The sequence below is a fragment of the Phyllostomus hastatus genome, unplaced genomic scaffold (assembly GCF_019186645.2).
Source record: "Phyllostomus hastatus isolate PE091 unplaced genomic scaffold, TTU_PhHast_1.1 phas_contig_196, whole genome shotgun sequence".
Lineage (NCBI taxonomy): Eukaryota > Metazoa > Chordata > Mammalia > Chiroptera > Phyllostomidae > Phyllostomus > Phyllostomus hastatus.
Genome location: NW_025333709.1, coordinates 23560965 through 23580295, shown reverse-complemented (window position 1 = coordinate 23580295; position 19331 = coordinate 23560965). Strand labels below are relative to the sequence as shown.

At 38.6% G+C, this 19331-nt stretch overlaps 1 protein-coding gene across 6 annotated transcripts in view; it reads right to left on the bottom strand.

The window, feature by feature from the left end:
* KLHL5 (kelch like family member 5) overlaps positions 1-17492 on the bottom strand; it is a 63503-nt gene extending 46011 nt beyond the window's left edge. Inside the window, exons 1-3 of one of the 6 annotated variants that reach the window (XM_045834565.1) lie at positions 17114-17224; positions 13535-13689; positions 2219-2670 (exon numbers count right to left, since the gene is read on the bottom strand). In XM_045834565.1, coding sequence (XP_045690521.1) covers positions 2219-2670; positions 13535-13678 — 596 coding nt within the window. In that variant the 5' untranslated portion in view covers positions 13679-13689; positions 17114-17224. Of the gene's footprint in view, positions 1-2218; positions 2671-13534; positions 13690-17113 lie in introns of all 6 variants that reach the window. The other 5 variants (XM_045834564.1, XM_045834563.1, XM_045834566.1 and 2 more) reach the window with 5 other exon arrangements.
* Between the last annotated feature and the right edge of the window lie 1839 nt (positions 17493-19331).

Sequence of the window (19331 nt, the reverse complement as noted above, 5' to 3'; positions counted from 1 at the left end):
AAGTGTATCCACTCTTACGACAAAAATCAAAGACTCAGAGCCAGAGGACTAAAGGGAGATGTAAGAATTAGATATATAAGATTTTAATCTAGAAAAAATGGAGAAGTAAAAGTATATACACAAAAGACATTTCTAAAATCTAGAATGTTTTTTGCAAGATGTTAAGATAGAAATTTTAAAGCATTGGACAAATTAAATTGCTTTGACATATTTCCCCTCTTATATCTAAAAATCAGAGACAATTTAAGTACATTCTATTTTTGAAATAGTATCTTAGAAATAGTTTGGTTACTGTAGATGTAAACTGTTAACTCCCATTATATTATTTACATTATCAATCCTCTTGACCAAAATTTTTAAAACTGTATTTCAGATTTTTAAAAACATTTTATTATATTTATGTCTCCTGTAAATAAAAATACCAATTTTATATTCTTGAAGCATGCACATAGCCACCTCAGTAAAAAAAGGGCAATCTTTTTCTTTTATAATGAATGTCCCAACAAGATGATATTTCAATATGACTACTAAAGAATAGATTAATTTAATTTCAGTAATCATTAGGTATGCAAACTATGTTTGTTGTAAGGAATTATAGTAACCAATGTTTGAATATAACCTTTCCAAGACTATTCATATATACAAATTTTATAATCACATGTGTAAAATCTCTCCAAGTTGTAGATACATGTTCAGATTTTTATAATTTATGCTGGTAAATGAATGGTTTGTTTTGTCTAATTCTGTTAAAATATTCTGTGTACATTATATTGATTTTCAAATGGAAAGATGATTACTCTTTCGTTTCCCACAAAAATGATAAACCCTGAACCTTTTCTATATACATTATTCTCCTATGGCAACAAGTCTCAAAAAAAAAAAAAAGAAAGAAAGAAAAAAAGCAAAAAACCCCCAAACAATGGAAGCACATTAACTCAATTGATCTATCTCCATATTAAATTAGTTTCTCCTATTCCCTCAAGATAATGCCAAGTCATGAACTAATTAAATTTTTTAAAATGAAATACACTAGTTACCTATGTAAAGATATTCCCTTCTCTGCATTACACAAATGATTATAGATGACTGGTCTTTATGTGTTATTATTCCACCACCACAGTTCATAATTCCATGTTCTGAAGGGTAGAAGAAAAGGTGGTGAATATCCCCAAGTAAGATATATTTGAATATATGAACTCATTTTGTCTCCATCTCATATATTAAAAAGAGAAAGAACCCATGATCAAACTACCCTAATGACAAGCTACTTGCACCTTTAAATATTTTGAAACACTTGAGTGTAGATGAATCAGAAAGATGACTGTCACGCTCTAACTTGTCACACAATATACTACGGTAGTATGCTGCTCATGAAAAAGAAAATCCACTTCAAAGATCAAGTCAGGTTCCCAGGATGAATACGGATAAAATCATTATAAAATTTCCAGTGTTTTATTTTCTCCCCTCAAACTCATTTCCCCTCCTTCTTGCCCCTTGTTCACCAGCTGACCGCATCTAACCCCTCCACACTCCCTCAAACTCTCCTGAAGGAATGTCCCTCATTTCCCTAAACAGCACAATTTTCAGTGAGGTGAAGGTACAGGAATTAGAAGCTGTCATCTTAGAAAGAGACATGTTACTGTATTCTCTGTAGTAGTCCGGAGAGCTGCAACACACACAAGACAAAGAGAAATAGCCATAGAGAAATACGACTGACACCCACATGGTGTACAAAAAATACTGACAACTACAGTGCTATCTCCTTGTGAGATCTTTCATTTTCATTAAGACTTTAAAATGATACTATAATCTGTTGCAAACTAAAATGTCATAGAAATTATACTGTAGAAATGTCTTTGATAGTTCTGCTACGGTTAAGGAAGGTAAAAGAATGAAGCAAACTGCAAGGCAACGATGCATAAAACTGCTACTATATATTCTTTTCAAGACAGAGCTAGAGCTATATATGGAACACAAGGTATTTCAAAATGAATGCTATTTGTTGTCTTTATAATTTTACACAATTAAAATGAGTATTACAATATTTTTTAAATCCCCAAACTACCACATATGCATACCAAAATATTATACATGTATATGTATGTAGAGGTATATATATAATATTAATATTAATGATAATAATAATATTAACTTATTTTAAAACATTATAGAGAATATATCCCCACACCCCATTTCTAACAGTAAGAAAATAATCAACCTGCATGAACTGGAATCAGATTCATTTTCTTCTTCACTAGTGCCATCCTCCACTTCTGGTCTATCCAGCCAGTGTGCACCGCCACAATCTTCTGCTGTAAACTCAAATGCAGGGACTTCAGAGGTGGATGCCATTGGCCAAGAAGGTGAACTCTGAAAATCCAGTTGGCTGGACCTTCGGTAACCAATTGAAGCCAAAGGCAACTGCAGGCTACATGGATCTAAAAACTTTCTCCCACCGTTTGCTCCAGTCTGTCCTCGATTCCAAAATTCTCCCTGCTGGCTGTCAACTGCGGAATTAGGAGATGATGCTTGATGGCCAAACCACCTCCATCTGATTTTCAAAATCTGCTTCACATCAAACTCTTTACGAGAACCAGACATCCTCAGAGAAACCAAGTGATCGTCTAGGCAACGGGCAAAAAGCACTGCACAGAGATTTGTGCATCCAACCTAGACAAGAGAAGTATATATGCCCTGCTGTACACAATAAACAGATTGAAAGGAAAATAAATCACATTCACATATATATCTGCATTCACTTTTATACTACTGTATCAGATTATAAAGAACAAAGGATAATGAATAAAGGTGAAACGCGGTGGAACATTCCGTTCAATCAGAGCAAACTCTCACCTACCTATCCTGAAGCAGCTAGACCACTTTCCCTGCTCTCCTTTCCCATACTGACCATTAGCTCTCACAAACACTGACAGCATTCATTAAAGTCCTTTCAGATGCAGAACACTACCCCCTCTCCTTAAACCACAAATGACAGAGACAGAAAGCACTATCCTCTCGCAGTATCTGTCTTTGCTGCTTAGTATGTTAACTCTTTTATTGCTGAAACAAGACATTTGTTCCAGAGCATTTTTCTTTGTACTTCAAAATCACTGTAAAACTAAAGTGTTTCTATTTTTATACTAAGTTCCCAAAAGAGATGTCACAAAAAGCAATGTTTTTTTTAATAAGCATTTTTAAATTAGATGAGTTACAGTGATTTTTCACGCAGTGCTCTTTGAATTGGAGATGAGGAGGGAGGAGGAGAACAAAGGTGAGGCTCCCGTCGGTTGCTTCCCACCTGTCTTCTCACCTCAGGGAAGGAACGCATTGAATTAATACAGTGGGATCCTGGGTAAGATGCCATTTGAGCAAAGAATAAGGAGAGGAAAAAAGTTATAAACTACAAAGGATCAAAAGATGGCAGTGGTTATTCTTTAACTAAATAACACGAGGCCAATATTGCCAAATAGGCCAATATTGCCCTAAAATTAGGACTGGGCTACAATTTAGTACAATATCTAAATTTCTATGATCATTATGATAACTTAAATATTAAAAAACATTTTTCAGGGTGCTCAATATCTAACACTATATCAAATATTTCATTCAAAAGGCAATGCCTTTTATCAACTGACCAAGAAAATAAAAAGCTGCTTTGGAGGTTTAAAATACATCACGCGGCATGCATCTATATATCTTAATGTCATACACCTCTTTAGGAGAATAAAAATTATTCAGGGAAAGAAGAATGAGAGGCATGAAAACTCATACCCGACTGTATGCTACATACTGTAGGACAAACAATAAATACTATAAGAAAGAGGAAGGAGAGATCAGGATGGAATGGGCCAGTTCCATTAGAGAGAAGGCTTCCAAGAGTAGGAAAAAGTTGAATAGACAGAATGATGATAGAATTTATATAGGAGGAAAGACATTTAAAAAAAAATATGCAGTGAGCATGGTGACAAAAAAAGAAGGAAATATTATTTTAACCAGCCAGCCAGACATATCTAATTAATTTTAAGAAGTAGTAAGAGATAAAGTGGGATGAATACAATGAGATAAAATGCCTTCAGCACACAGCAAAGATGTAAAAACTAGTGGGCAATATTAAGTGGATTGTTGAACAGGGCAGTGCTGTAGGAAATTAATTTGGCAGTAGCATGCAAGATGCATTAGACAGTGAGCTGACATTTTCCTCTCCTCTCACCTCTGCAAGACTCCTTATCAACACCCTTCTAACTTCACTCTAACTATCCAACTTTATTTTCCAACACAGACATAACCATTTCATCTGTCAAGACAGTGTCTTCACTATGTTGCTCCCTCTTTTATATGCTGTTTGTGTTCCAATTTCTGTGGTTTTAGAATCCTGCTCATCCTTCAAGGTTTAGCATAGACACTACCACGCTTAGAAAGACTTGGGTTACCCTAACCCTGTGGTTCTCAACAAGGATAGCACCAACACTGCTCCCCCCACCACATCCCCAAAAGGGTGCTGGAATTGGGGTGGAGTGTTGTTTGTGGGAATGACCGAAGAGTGCTATAGGGATTGGGTGGGCAGGGGCCAGAGATGGTAAACATCGTGCAGTGCATGGTATATGCCCACACAATAAAGAACTGCCCCTGCAGTAGTCTATAATGATCTTGTCATCACTGTCTTTATTCACGTAACTATTTATCAAGCATTTACATGTACTGGCACCACAAGAAATAGAAAAGCAAATAACAAACAAAAATTTTTAAAAGAGGTTTTAAACAGACTCTGGCATGGGAAAGGATAATTAAATGAACACTACAAATGAAGACTGCCTTTTGATAAATTTAATTTTATGTAATTTTTAATTGGATGCAATCTATCAGTGTAAGAGCATTTATCAGAGATTCTACTTACAATGTACTAGCTCCAAAACCTAGAATACCTAGAATACCTTGATTGACTGTTGAAGCCTGAACTCAAGAGTGGAACTTCATTAAAGGCTACTGAGATGCCAGACATTTCTCAATACAATGCAGAGAAGAAATCCCAAAACTTAAGGAGATATGAATGTTAAAATATTAAACCATGTCTCCACTCCCAAGAGATCCCAAAGACCTTTTCCACCAAGAGATAAAGATATACATTAAACATAGATCTCTTTAAGGCAGTAGCTGTTCTGGATAGTCTAGAGATGCAGCTGGGAGATTATCCATGAAGACAGGTGTCCTCATTTTACAGGGATCTCAACCCCGATCTCAGGTTGAAAAGGCCAAGTTGCAGCATTTAACTGCCACTGTCTATGTGTGTGTGTGTGTGTGTGTGTGTGTGTGTGTGTGTGTGTGTATTTCCAAACTTTTGTATCAGTAAACTTCTACTGCATGCTTTTTTTTTTTTTTTTACCGAGACCTTTATTTTGTCTATCCTCTTCCACTCATTCTCCCTGGTGATCAATGTTGACAGGCTGGTGGGAAGTCTTTCACTGCTTTCTTCATGTTTGTAAAACCACATACCAACTTACACACACATAGATCGGAGTTCTGTCATTGTTTATGAAAGAGACAACATATTGTATATATCTTTTTTGCATTTTGCTTTTCTCAATTATATGTATATACATAAATGAATAATGATCTTTTTAACATGTGTATAATATTTCATAATTGTAAAATACAATTTATTAAACTATCTCCTTCCTAATGGGCATTTGAGTAGATTTCAGGTTTTTGTGTTATGTTATTAAAATAATCTTGGAATAAAAATACAAGTGAGGCTTTTATGTCTATGGAAGTTACTCCCAGAAATGAAATTGCTGGGTTGAAGGTATGTGTATTTTATATTTAAATACATAATTTACTTTCCTAAAATTCACATTTCCAAAACTAGAGAAAATGTACTCTCCTAATCTATTTTCTTAGACTCAACAGTCAACACGAGTATTATCGTTATTTTCAGTCCAGATGACCACTGGGCTTGAGCATGTTTTCACAGGCTTTTGGCCATTTTGACTCTCAGTTCTCTGAACTGTGTATTTACATTCTCAGACTTTTTTCCTCTCTGGCCGTTTGTCTTTCCCTTATCACTGTCTAGAAGCTCTTTCTACCATCACAGAGATCAGCTCTATCTACTTGTTTTGCAAATAATGTTTTCTAATCTATTTTCCAAATGGATAGCAACTAGTGCCTGCACCTTTAAAAACATTTTAAAATTGAAGTTTAACATTCAACAGAAAAGTGTACAAATCACAATGGGAGAGCTCAATGAATTTTCACAATATGAACTGCGCCCAGGCTAAGAGAGGCACTCAAAAGGTCTTTGTCATGTTTTACCTCAAAAGGTAGCCACCATCTTTTGCATCAATTAATTTTACTTGCTTTTGAACTTCATATAAATGTATTTTTTACCACTATTTTGAAATTAATCTGTGTTGTCGTCTGTAGCAGCTGAGAGTTGGTTTTTATGGCTATATAGTATTCGACTATATAAATATATGACCAGCAAAATCTATTCTATTGCTGATAGACCTTTGAATTGTTTCTAGTTTTGGGCTTCTGCAAGTAATGCTATGCAGATTCTTGTATATGTTTTCCAGTATACACGTACACATGAACAGAAACAAAACTGCTGGATCATAAGGTATGCATATGTTCACCTTTGATCGCTCTTACCCGTTTATACTTCCACCAGCTGCATATGAGAATTCCAGTTATTCCACATGCAGCCAACACTAGTATTGCCAGATAACCTCAGTCTATAGGTTTACATAATGGAATGGCTGATTCTGCTTTGGAACGGTGTTTTTATACCTTTAAGAATCTAATGAAAGCTGTAGATGTAAGTTTGTGAATTTAAAATATGACACCACTGCCCTGGCAGGTGTGGCTCAGTGGACTGAGTGCTGACCTTTGGACCACAGGGTCACTGGTTCAATTCCCAGTCAGGGCACATGCCTGGGATGTGGGCAATGTCCCCAGTAAGGGGTGCCTCAGAGGCAACCGCACATTGATGCTTCTCTCCTTCTCTCCCTCCTTTCCCCTCTCTCTAAAATAAATAAAATCTTAAAAAAGAAGATGACACTACTACAAGAGCAACACTGAAATGTCATTAAGGTAGATGCAGATGAGCTCACTTCAACAGTGTGGCTTCACTCAACGTCAATCTCAGCCATTCAGTAAATGGTTGATATCGATGACCATTACTATACAAACCTCTCTTCACCTAGAGTTTTAAAGACAGCAGTATTTGTTTTATGAGTAATTAATTTTAATGAATCTATTCCTATAGTTTTAAGGATGTAACATATATGTTACATAAACACATCAAGATTTTCACTGTACTAGCCCAGCAGTACTTCACAACTCAAGTTTTCCCTCAACTATAACAAGAATGAATGACAACACATTAGAAGAATCCTTTAAAGTTTGGTAATCCTGGGATACTTTAAAAAAATTGTCAAATTAAGTCTTTTATCAGACTATCTCATTTTAAAAATTTGAAAAATAATATAATTCCCCTAAAATTTAAATTCCACTAATATTTTAAAAATGTATGATGGCAGAAAATATCAGTTTATTTACCCAGGTAAGATAGATTTGAGATTTAATTTTAATTCCAGAAATATGCCAGATATTCTGTACCTCTTCTCCAAACTCATAAAAAAGCAAACATTATAAATGCAAAAAAAAAATCCAGGATTTATGTTAATTCAATAACTGTTTGTGCTTTATGCAGAAAGAACTCAAAGATGAGAAAATAGACAGTAAAATCCATCAGAGCAGAGACCACTATATCTCTAACAACTTGTATAGTGTATGGCATTCAAGTAGTTACTGAATTTAACTCAGGGAATAAATAAATTAATTAATGGCTCAGATGTTGATTTGGAAGATCTGAAAATCTAGCAGAAGAGGGTCTTAAACAATATTCTTAGGGAATTATCAAGGAGAAAGTATGTCTTTTATCTGAGAGAGGATGAGGTTCTTGATTTGAGGATTTAGAAGTATGGCACAAAATAAATTAACTTGGCAAGAGTGGGGAATGGATTTGTGAGGGAAGGTAACACCAGCAGGGAAACCAGTTAGAAAACTCTTCAAGGTGACAGGTATAGTTTAACCTTGGCTAGAGGCAACAAGATCTGACAGTAGAATGGATGTTAGAAGATGTTACAGGGACAGATGTTATGGAATGTCTGTGGCAAACAAAAAGACTCAAAGTTGACCGCATTCCAAACCTGAGTGACTGGAAGGAGAATGGTAACACTGGCATAAATAGGAAAGCAGGAAGGACACAATTTCAAGAGGACTGAGTGCAGCTGTAGACAAATTTGGTTTTAATTATGTTTCTAGCAACCAAATAGAGAAACAGGGGTCTAGAACCCTACCTAGCTTAATGTTAAAATCAATCTATTTAAGAAATCAGAAATTCAAAGCATGGATAAATGAATCCTGGATTCTTAACATTGGTTATTTTTTTTATCTTTGCATTTACTTCCTAATAGGTACCACAAACACATTGCATTGGAATTTCTTTATAATGAAAAAAGTTAGAATGTACTCTGAAATCTGATATTAAATCACTTTGTTAAAAATCATTGGGAAATATTTCTGATTTAATTAGTAAACAAAAATTTAAAATAAGTATTGAATTTACATTCATCTGTAACAAGCTAAGAGATTTTGCTTTGTAAGCTACATGGTAGATTAAGAAATCAGCAGTCAAAAACTCTGATATACAATGAAAATTGAAATACAGTTTCATGGTAAAAGCCATTAATACAGAGATTCTATTTCCTTGTGTACCCTGAAAGAACTGTGATATATACTTATATAAGATCAAGGTGAAAAAAGTAAGCAGGGTAATGCTACTGTAATTTTTAAAGTACACAGTGTCTCCTTGCTATATGAGCATACAGCATCTCAAACTACTTGCTCAGATAACTCAATAATCTCATTTTAATTACTTAATGTCTGCCTTCTCTCACAGACTAGAAACTCCATGAAGGTTACTGAATGGACTACGGCTTTCAAGGAAGGCCCTTAAAATACCAGAACTGATATTCAATTTTAAAATCACAATACAGCATGGTGAAAATATACAGGTGCATGAATAGGATACTAAGATAGCTGGAGAGATCAAAGACAAATTTGCAGTCAAGTTGGAACTCTGAGTGTAGTAAAAGCCCACTTGTCAGATGAAACCTACAGTTGGCTCATTAAATGAAAAAGTCAGTACAGGTATCCCCCACTTTTTAAAAGTTCACTTCATGCCATTTTCACTTTTATAGAAGACTTACATTAGAACCTATTTTCGCTAACTGAAAGAGATCGTAAGAGGATTTTCACTTTCACAAAGAAAGGCAAAAAGCAAAATAGTGGTCAGCAGGTATTTGGCTGCAAGCTGTTACAGAAGCAGCAGCACCCCCAGCAGGGAGAGGGGCCCCCACAAGCTCCTGCCCTGGGAACGACACTCAGCATCTCAGCATCAACCCGCCAGAGCTTTGAACTGTATCTGGGAGCATCTGCCCTTCATCTCAATTTATTTTGTGCATTCCCACTTCCACTCTATGTTGGTGTTATTTTAGGTTTTATGTGTTATTCAGTATGATTTGGTAAGTTATTTTTGGGTCTGGGAACACCAAAAACATTTTCTATACAAATGAGTGGTAATTGCTTTTTTGCCTCATGCCAGTGATTGTCAACCTCTTTCATCTCATGGTACACATCAATTACTAAAATTCTGCGGCACAGCAAAAAATATTTTTTTTTGTTGATCTGAAAAAAATAAGTATAACTTTGATTCATTCACACCAGACAGTTATTGTGTTGCCTGTTGTCATTCTTAAAAAAATTTGACAGTCTACGGGTAAAGGGGTCAGTGCCCCTGACTAAAGTCAGGTATTGCATGTTTTAAAAATTCTTGTGGCACACCGGTTGAAAATCACTGCCCTACACCATTTCAGCTTAGAAAGGTTTCATAGGGTAGGCTCTACCTTTGGACAGTAGGGGAAATCTGTAACTGTAAAAATTATGTTGACATATTAAAACTTATTTTAAACACATAAGTGCACATTGATTCACAAATTTTTTCATATAAAGTAAATGCTGTATATTTGATATGGGCCTCCTACAGAGTTTGGGTCTTCTTTCTTGTATAAACCACACCCACAATGATCCATCATCTATGATTTCCACTTATGGTTTCTATAAATGGAGAAAAAATGTAAGAGCACTTCCAAAATAATATGAATCCATTACACCAGCAGTCTGTCCACCATGAGATAAGAAGGTTGGGCCAGACGCAAATTAATCCACTACTTCAAGGAGAAAGTCTTATTGTAAAATAGTCAGCTGAAGTAAACAGTGTGCTTAGCTGAAGTAAACAGCGTGCTTAGCGATGTTGTTAATTTACATTTTAGTGTGAGCTCCTTATTTCCTTGAAAACCACTAATACTCTAAAAACCAGTTAGCTTGTGCTTGGGCACTCTGACAGGCACTTCTTTAGACTTTGATGATCCCCCACCCTCATCTCTTACAGTTATCCTACTTGATAGCAAATTTGTTAATAACACATGTTGAGATGTCCCAAAGCATTCAACTTAATTTTCAAAGAAAGAATTCTTTTCTTTATACTCATTACTTAACATGTTTACTAATGTTACAAACAGGTTTCTGAATAAACAAAACTAACTTCTTGTAAGTATCCAACTCAACAGGAAAGCACAGAAGTGCAGGTGTTTTAGGAGCCACTCACTTAGCCATGTGCATTCATCTGGCCCTTGGGATTAGGATGTACATTTTATAGAGGAAAGAAAAGCATGTGGTTAAAGATATGAGTTTGTTCAGAGGCAGCTAGTGGAGGGTGCTTCTGCTGTTATTTTTTCACATTATCACTTGTTAATGGTAGCCTAAGAGCTAAAGCAGAAAGAGCCCAACAGCTAAATCACCTACCAGCTCACTGTATAATTTGGGCAAATCACTTTACTTTCTTGATCTTTAGCTTGCTCTTCAGTAAAATGGGATTAAATAAGTAACGTGTGCAAGTACTGAGTTAAGATCTGGATTTGTAACAGCAGCTACTATTTCCTAAGTGCCTCCTAAATGTGCAAGATAGTATATGAAATACTTTGCATTTAGCTATCACAAAAACTCTGGCAAACAGGGTAACTCCCCCCACCCCTTACAGATAAGGACACTGAAGTGAAGTGAGGTTACATATAGCTAGTGAATAGCAGGGTTCATTTTGGACCAGAACTCACTCCAAAGACTATGTACTTCCAGGTACACCACACTGCTCCTTGCTTTCAAAGTATTCTCATTTGCAACCCACAACTACTTTGTGAGGTGACAGTGCAGGCATTTATCGCCATTGTCCAAATGAGGAAGCATGTTTAGAGTATAGTTGACTTGTATAAGGTTAGTTATCTAGGGCAGAATAGTAAGGCAGACTTAAATTCTTTACCAATAAGATCTGACCAAACTTAAAGCTAATAAGGAACTTCAAAAGAAAAAAAACATAGTAAAGAATATATCACTTCTAATATAACAAAGACTGTTAAATTCACCATTATTAAATGTCAAAATGCCATTTACTCACCAAGCACAAGCATAGATTTCTTCCCACTTGGATCCCTCCCAAATTCTGTCACTATTTCTTTTGGGCAAAGTGCTGGCCCACATGAACATTAAACCTGAAAACATGAACATGTTTTCAACTCCCTCAACTCAGCTAAATTGGTATGATATGTACTTTTTTATCCCCAAACTCACTTATAAAAGCTATCACATTTGATACAATGAAGACCACAGCTTGATTATAACAAAACATTTATTTTTTAAAGTAGCCCTTTGGCTTGATGATGACAGCTAAAATAAGAAAGGTTTCTTGCCACCCATGCCTTAGATTTTGTGAGTTAAGTGCATATTTGCTGTGGCACAAGGATGAGAATTATAAAGATTGTGGCAAACCCCTGCTAAACTTCCTGTTTGGCATGTGCTGAGATACCCAACTAACTGTCTTCCGTGCCATAAAAAGTAATGGTGTGGATAACCATAATTTTGTCTTTTACTGACCTGAACCAAATCCAGTAAGTGTTTAGTTCTGGATTTGCTTCTGTGCAGCTTTATGGTGATGGAGGGGGAAAAGGTAATCAATCAGGACTCTTAGACACAAATATAATCAAACAAAATGGCCTGGGTTCTCTGCACCCACAATAAGCCAATCACAGATCAGTTTGATTCTGCTGCAAGACCAATTAGATTTTATAAGCTGTATATTTATATTAGACAGAACAGCATTAAGTTGGGTAAGGAAAGAGTAGTAAAGGGCAATGTGTAAGCAATAGGAGAAAAATGTGAAGCATTCTTTCTTAGCTGCTCATAATTAGAAATAGTTAATCACTACAAATGTCAATTAAACCAGTTAACCATTAAAGAGAAGCCTGGCTTGCTCTAAAACTAGACCTAAAAACAAATCAAATATATCCACTGGAAGACTTGTTCTATCCTTTAGCTCGAGCAAAAAGCAAAATGAGGTATGTTAGTGAGTCAAATGGAGATCTGGGGAGACCAGAACTTCTTAGTGTTTGATGGAACCTAAGGAGGCAGTTCAGGGTAGTCCTCCCAAACTCCCAATCTCCACTGGGGGTGGTAGTAATAAATTTAGGAGGACAACCTAATTCAGGCCCCTTCAAAAGACCATGCTGAATATATCTAGCAATTCTAAACTCCTGTAAAGCCCAGAATTGAGTAGTCCTTCTTTCTGCTTATTGTAGAAATCTCCCCAAAGAAAGGCAAATGTTGAGTGGAAACGAGCCAACAAGCCTCAAGTTGAATGAAACCCCCTCTCATCCACTCTCTAAGCTGCAGTCAAAGCAACGTTCCAAAGTGCAGTTCTTGTCCATATCACTCTCACTTAAAAGTTACATGTTTGTGTTCTCAATCACTGCAAGATACACAAAAGCCAAAATCTTTAGTACAGAATTCAGTGTTTTTAACAATCTAGTAGCCTTTGTCTACCTTTCCATCCTCACCTTCCTCTCAACAGCTCTTTCTGTTTTACACTTTTTCCATCATAAGGAGCTAAAACACACTACGTCAAAGGAAGCAAAGGATATCTTATTGAGTACTTCCCGAATGAAAAGGACCATGGATAATAGTCCTTTAGAAGATACTATGGATAATACAAGTATTATGAGTAGAGGTATTATTCTTACCTCTATGAGTAGAGGTAAGAATCTTTTCCTTTTCTGCATTTGACCTTCAGTTGGTTAACTAAGACTTTTAGGTCTGGTGGAAGGAGGTATGCTACTTTCATTACCAGGCAACACTGTTCATAGTAAAAATAATTATTAAATTTGCCTCTAGACTCAGAGGAGCTATACATAAACTATGAATACCTGATAGGAACCCATAGTTTTGACTTTCCTAAGTGGGATGCTCTTGTAACTGGGCTATGTCTTTCAGGGACCCTGGAAGCTAAGTCTATGGAGTTGTGTAAGAAAGAGATACTGTCTTCCATGGGAGCTGAAATTTTTAAAGCCAAAGTGGCTGCTGCACCTACCTGATGTGAGCTGCCTCCTGGCACTTGAGCGTCCACTTGAAAGGATGTCTCCCAGAAAGCTACATGAACTGCTTGCATGGATCCTTGTAATGAGCACAACCACTGATGAGGAGCCAGGGATGCTGCCCTGCTGGCAGTTCCCATCTGGTATCCTTCTGAGTGAACAAGCCGATGGCAGTTTTGTGAGCCTGAATGTTCAGTTGAACCTAAGGAGACCCGCTCAACTACACAGCAACAAGAGTATAAGAATGGCTTGGGCCCTAGCTGGTGTGGTTCAGTGGTGGAGTGCCAGCCTGTGAATCAAAGGGTCGCCGGTTCGATTCCTAGTCTAGGGCACATGCCTGGGTTGCAGGCCAGGTCCCTGGTAGTGGGCATGCAAGAGGTAACCACACATTGTTGTTTCTCTCCCTCTCTTTCTTCCTCCCTTCCCCTCTATCTAAAAATAAAAATATAAAATCTTAAAAAAAAAAAACGGTTTGGACTGGCAGTCCAGACATTCTAAAGTTTGAACCCAAACCCTTGTCTTTTTTTTGTCTGCTGTTTTAGTCTAACATCTATATCCCTGACAAATTCTTCCCCTGCCTTAACAGTGGCATAAGCAGTGTCGAGGAGTCTGTGACAACCTGGGACTCTGACAATGACCTGTGCTGCTGACCTTAATCGGACATGTACTGTGACTGACAAATAAACTTTTGTTGTTTTAAACCACTAAGGTGTGAAGGTCCTTTGTTACCACCACATAATTTACCTTACCTGATATACTCAACAAACCCCTTTCTCATAAATGGAGTGAAGACATTGAATAGCTCCGACCCTCATTTATCTTCAGAATAGTAATATTTTGTATAGCACTACATCATTTATAGAACACTTGGCTACAGAAGTATCCCTCATTATCCAAACTTTCAAAATCCAAACATAGGAATTGAATTGATGCAGATACATTTTTGGACTAATCCCTCACTCAGTTCTCACTACTTGGTGGCTGAAACTCCGGAACCAAGGACATTGCTCCCTCCAAACTCTTGTCATCTGCAATCAGGAAAATATTTAGACAGTAAAAGATTCTTTTTAAAATTATTTATTTATTTATTTTTAGAGCGAGGGTTCGGGAGGGAGAAAGAGGGAGTGTAACATTGATGTGAGAGATAAACATCTATCGCCCTGTCCAGGGACCGAACCTGCAACCCAGACATGCACTCTTTTGTTTTGCAAGATGACGCCCAACCAACTAAGTCACACTGGCCAGGACTAAAAGATTCTCAGTACGTTATTTATCATCACCTTCAAAGCTGTTCTTCTACTGCCCAAAACCTATTCTTCTCTCAACATCTATTGAATGAAATGGGTGCTATCATCATTCTAATCTTACAAATAAGAAAACAGATTCCGAGTGGTTCATACACTTGCTAGAAACCACCTGGCACATTAGTGGCAGAATCCCAGATTTGCTGGTTTCAAATTACTTTCCACTATCACCATGCTTTCTAAGACCTTTTACGACCACAGAACCCTAGAGTTTGATAGTAAATTAATAGTACCAATAATATTTGTGATGAGAAGAACATCTTAATCACATATTTATATCTGAGAATAACTGAAGTCATTTCTGAAGAAATTTTATTTGCCTAAACATAGTTTAATTCAAGACCCGGAGTACCCATGAAACACTGAATAGGAAAAAGTCCTAGAGGTCATTTGACCCAACAGGCTACTTGCAGAACAATAACTATGAAAGAATTCAGGGGGAAAGTAGCCTTTACCTTTAATATATAGTATATTAAAATTCTGACTTTTACATGAGCTTCACTTTGGTTCTTACCAAACTGGATAACCTCAAACTGTTTGCTTTCCAGTTCCCATCAAACCTCAGCTGCAGGAAGTTCTCATGAAGAACCCCCTGAAGAAGAGGCAATCCATCCATTTCTCTAAGTTCAGTAGTTCCCAATTTATATTCCATAGTCAAATCACTTTGGAAAAGGTTACAAAATATATTCCATTTTAAAAGAGTAATCTTGAACATTTGCCAAGAAAGGGTAGTAAGTATTGAAACTGGTCTAACCCAGCTATCGCAAACTTATTTGAACTCAGAATCTTACTTTAAGTAATCAACTACTGATTTCTCATTTCTTAGGACACAGGTTGGGAAATACTGTTCTGGATCATTTTAAATGTTATGAATGGATCAAATTAAATTTTCAGAGAATGTATCTTTAGAGTTTTGTTACTGCCCTTTATTGAAGAACACTGTTGCCCAAAATCCATTCTTTTCTGTAGGGATTTTTAAAATACGTCAACTCCATCATACAATCTTATAATATGCACTTAGTATTATCTTTTCCGGTTAACTTTGTGTTCTTTTATTTTTTTCCTGTTCTGCCTCAATTTTCTCATTTAGTTTTGCTTCACCCTATGGCACCAAGTTGCTTCAAATCATTTTTGGAACTAACCACTGTATGTGTATATATATATATATATATATATATATATAAAGACCTATCTCCCTACAATTGCATATTGATTTCTACATACCTGCCAATTACCCCAAAATATTGTGTACACTTGCGTAAAGGCATTCACATAGTTATAGCAAGCCAACAGAACATACACATTCACAATATAGTTAAATTCACAAAGGCTTAAAACCAGAAGAAAAGTCATTGTTTATTCAGTGGTCTAATAACCAAAAAGACTTATGAAACTGTTTTCTAACTGGAGGGAGAATGAACATTTATTGGGCACCAGTCACTGCAAGGAACTTTACTAACATACAACAGTTTCGTTTTTTAAAAGTGCATTTGCATATACATACTCTCTGGAGGGCTGCACAAAACAGTGGTAATATTGGCTGGCTGGGGTGCACGGGTGGGAGGGGAGAGAAACTTTGTATATATTATCCCTTTTGTACCCTTTGATTTTTGTGAATGTGTTAACCTTTCAAATATATTTTTAAAAATCAAAGAGAACAATAAAACGATGGCAGTGATACTTGACTCTTTGATACAGCAAACTTCCTTCCTTCCTTCCTTAGCTTTTGATGCCCAAGTATGCCATGACATGCTCAAAAGAAAAAGTTTCAAACCAGGCACGCGGGGTTTTATGGAAATAAAGTCCCTTTCTGATTCTCCACACTCCGGGGTGAAGCAGTTACTTAAAATCAAAACTTAGATTATGATAGTCTGCGGGTAATGGGGAAAATAAATCTGAAATGGTTTCCAGTTTGTTTATTAGCAGAACAGTACCGGGAAGGGCAAGGATTCCGGACAGCGGTCCATGCCTCAGCAGGCTCGCCACCGACCCGCGTCCAGAACTTTGCACAAGTCGAGGGCGGCCCAGACGCCGCTCCACAGCTCTAAGGGCGTGGAGGCCTGGCCCGGGTTCGAGCCCCGGATGCAGTTTGGGGAACTGCCTGCCTGGCCCACCCCTTGGGGCAGAGCTGTCCCGGGGCAGCCTCCCTGAGGACCCGGTAGGATTTGGCCGCCACGGATCGTGAAGAGGGTCGCGTGGGCAGGGAGCGGGCCCATAGCACCGCTGCTCTGCTTTGGTCTCCTCCCCACACAAAAAGGAAGTCGCACTTACCCCGTGGGGCTCCCAAGGCAGCTGGGGGTCACGGCGGGACGGGGTGGCCCGGCGCCAGGAGGAGGGCCGGCGGGGGACTGGGGTCGGTGGGTGGCGGAGAGGGATGCTCGGCCCCTCGGGCGCCCCCAACCCCTCCCTGGCAGCCTCACCCCCGGCGCCGGCCGGCCCGGCGCGGGCCACTCTCCCTCCGTCAAGCTGCACCAAGCCCAGCGGACAAACTCTGCGGCCAACCCGGAGGTGGCCCGCGGGCTAGTGGGCAGGGGTCGGGGACAGCTCCCCCCTTGCTCGTGGCACGGCGCGGGCGGGCTGCTTGCCCGCCCCGCCCCCTCACTCCAGGCCCCGCCCCTCCTGACGGGCCGCGTGCCCCGGAGACTGCCGCCACCTCTGGGTTGGCGGTTTCTCTCCTCCGCAGCTCAGTGCCTGCGGACGGCCGGGGCCTGGGGAAGGGAAGGGGAGAAGAGGGGATAGGGAGTACAGCGGCTGAGGTTTGGCGAGCTCCTGAGAGCGAGGGGGACGTCAGCCTGGGCGGAGCTCTGCGGGAGGGGGCGGGGCGGGGTGAACCTGACAAAGATTCCGGTAGTTCCCCGCCCCTTCAAACTGGGAATGGGGAATTCCTGGGGTTGGAAGTTTGGAGAGAGGTCCCTCTGCAGGGCTGGAAGGCGCTCAGACAGCGGGCCGTGGGGGTTGATTCTTTAGTGAACAGGACTGTATTTTCCCAGAGCTCTGGGGAAACTCACTAAGAGTCGCCTGTCTTTCCCAGCCCCTGCAACTCTTCCCCTTGCAACAATCTGATTATTACTGTACTCTAGGTATGGGTTTGTGCCACAGCAATTATGATCCCCAACTGTCCATCACGATAGTCTTCCAATGGCGGGATACTAGAATTCTACAAAAGTAGATTCCTTATTCACTCCTCTACCCAATGTATATTAAACTCCTACTGTACAGTATACTAAGTGCTGAGAATAAAAACTAATTTACTCAGCGTCCATATATATGCTAAGCACAAATCTTAAGCACTTTAAATATGTTAACTCACAATCAGACTTGAGCAAAACAGCTAAGGTGCCTTCCCCCAGGGAACTCGTGGTGCATTAGGGAGGACAGGGATTTCCTTAGTTTGTCTCACAGCGACGTGTAAATGAAATGTCCACCTACTTTTGGTTCACCAAGTAATGCCTGTGTTCATTACGTGCAGATTCAGTGTTTGCTACTCTGAGCTAGATGTATGCTGTTCGCAAGAGTTGAATGTGGTCATTCCCCACCATCCATTAATGCCATTTGCTCTGGACATTTTCAGTATGTCTTCATAATGAAAATCCAATACAAGTAGGTGGTCCAGAAGACTGATGGATCACGTCACTACCAGAATAACAGCCAAATTGTGGCAGCAACCTAAGGTGGTTGGGAGATCTAATTAGGGATCTGTTTTGTACCCACCTCCTTGGGGACGTCGTTAGAAAAAGCAACATGATGTAAAACAATGAAGCATTGAAACGGACTGCTAGTTCGAAGGAAAGCGGAAGGGCAGATTTAAAACTGTCACAGTCAGGAAGGAGATACATCACATATCTAGTACTGAGTGCTCCATAGGAGGACAGGATACATTTTCTTTCTTTTTATTTTTTATCAGAGCCAAGTGGAAGAGACTCCCCTTCCCCCTTTGCAATAACCTGCATGCATAGATAAAAGTTATTTCAATAGCATAGTCTTTAATTTTTAAAAAAATATTTTATTTATTCATTTTTAGAGAGAGGGGAAGGGAAGGAGAAAGAGAGGGAAAGAAACATCGATGTGAGAGAGAAACATTGATTGCCTCTCCTATGGGCCCAGACTGGGAGGAACAAGAAACCGAGGCAGGTGTCCTGACCAAGAATTGAACCAGCGGACCTTAGCCTAACAGGACTATGCCCAACCAACCGAGACACCCCACTGAGGGCAGCTGCATTGTCTTTAAGAATAAAAGATAGGTATCTAAATCCATAGCCTAAATTTTGGGAATTGGATACCATTTTGTAACCCTCATTTGCCTTTTCAGTGTTAACATTTGTTTATGAACATTAACGGCAAAGGACATTCTTCTCATAGTCCCCCCAGCCCTCATCTGTTGTTCAGTTTTGGAATGTTACTCAGTCTTTTTCTTTGGGGCTCATAGTGAGAAAGACAAGAAACTCATTACAATCAAACCAGATTACAATTGCAGCATTAAATAAAAGAA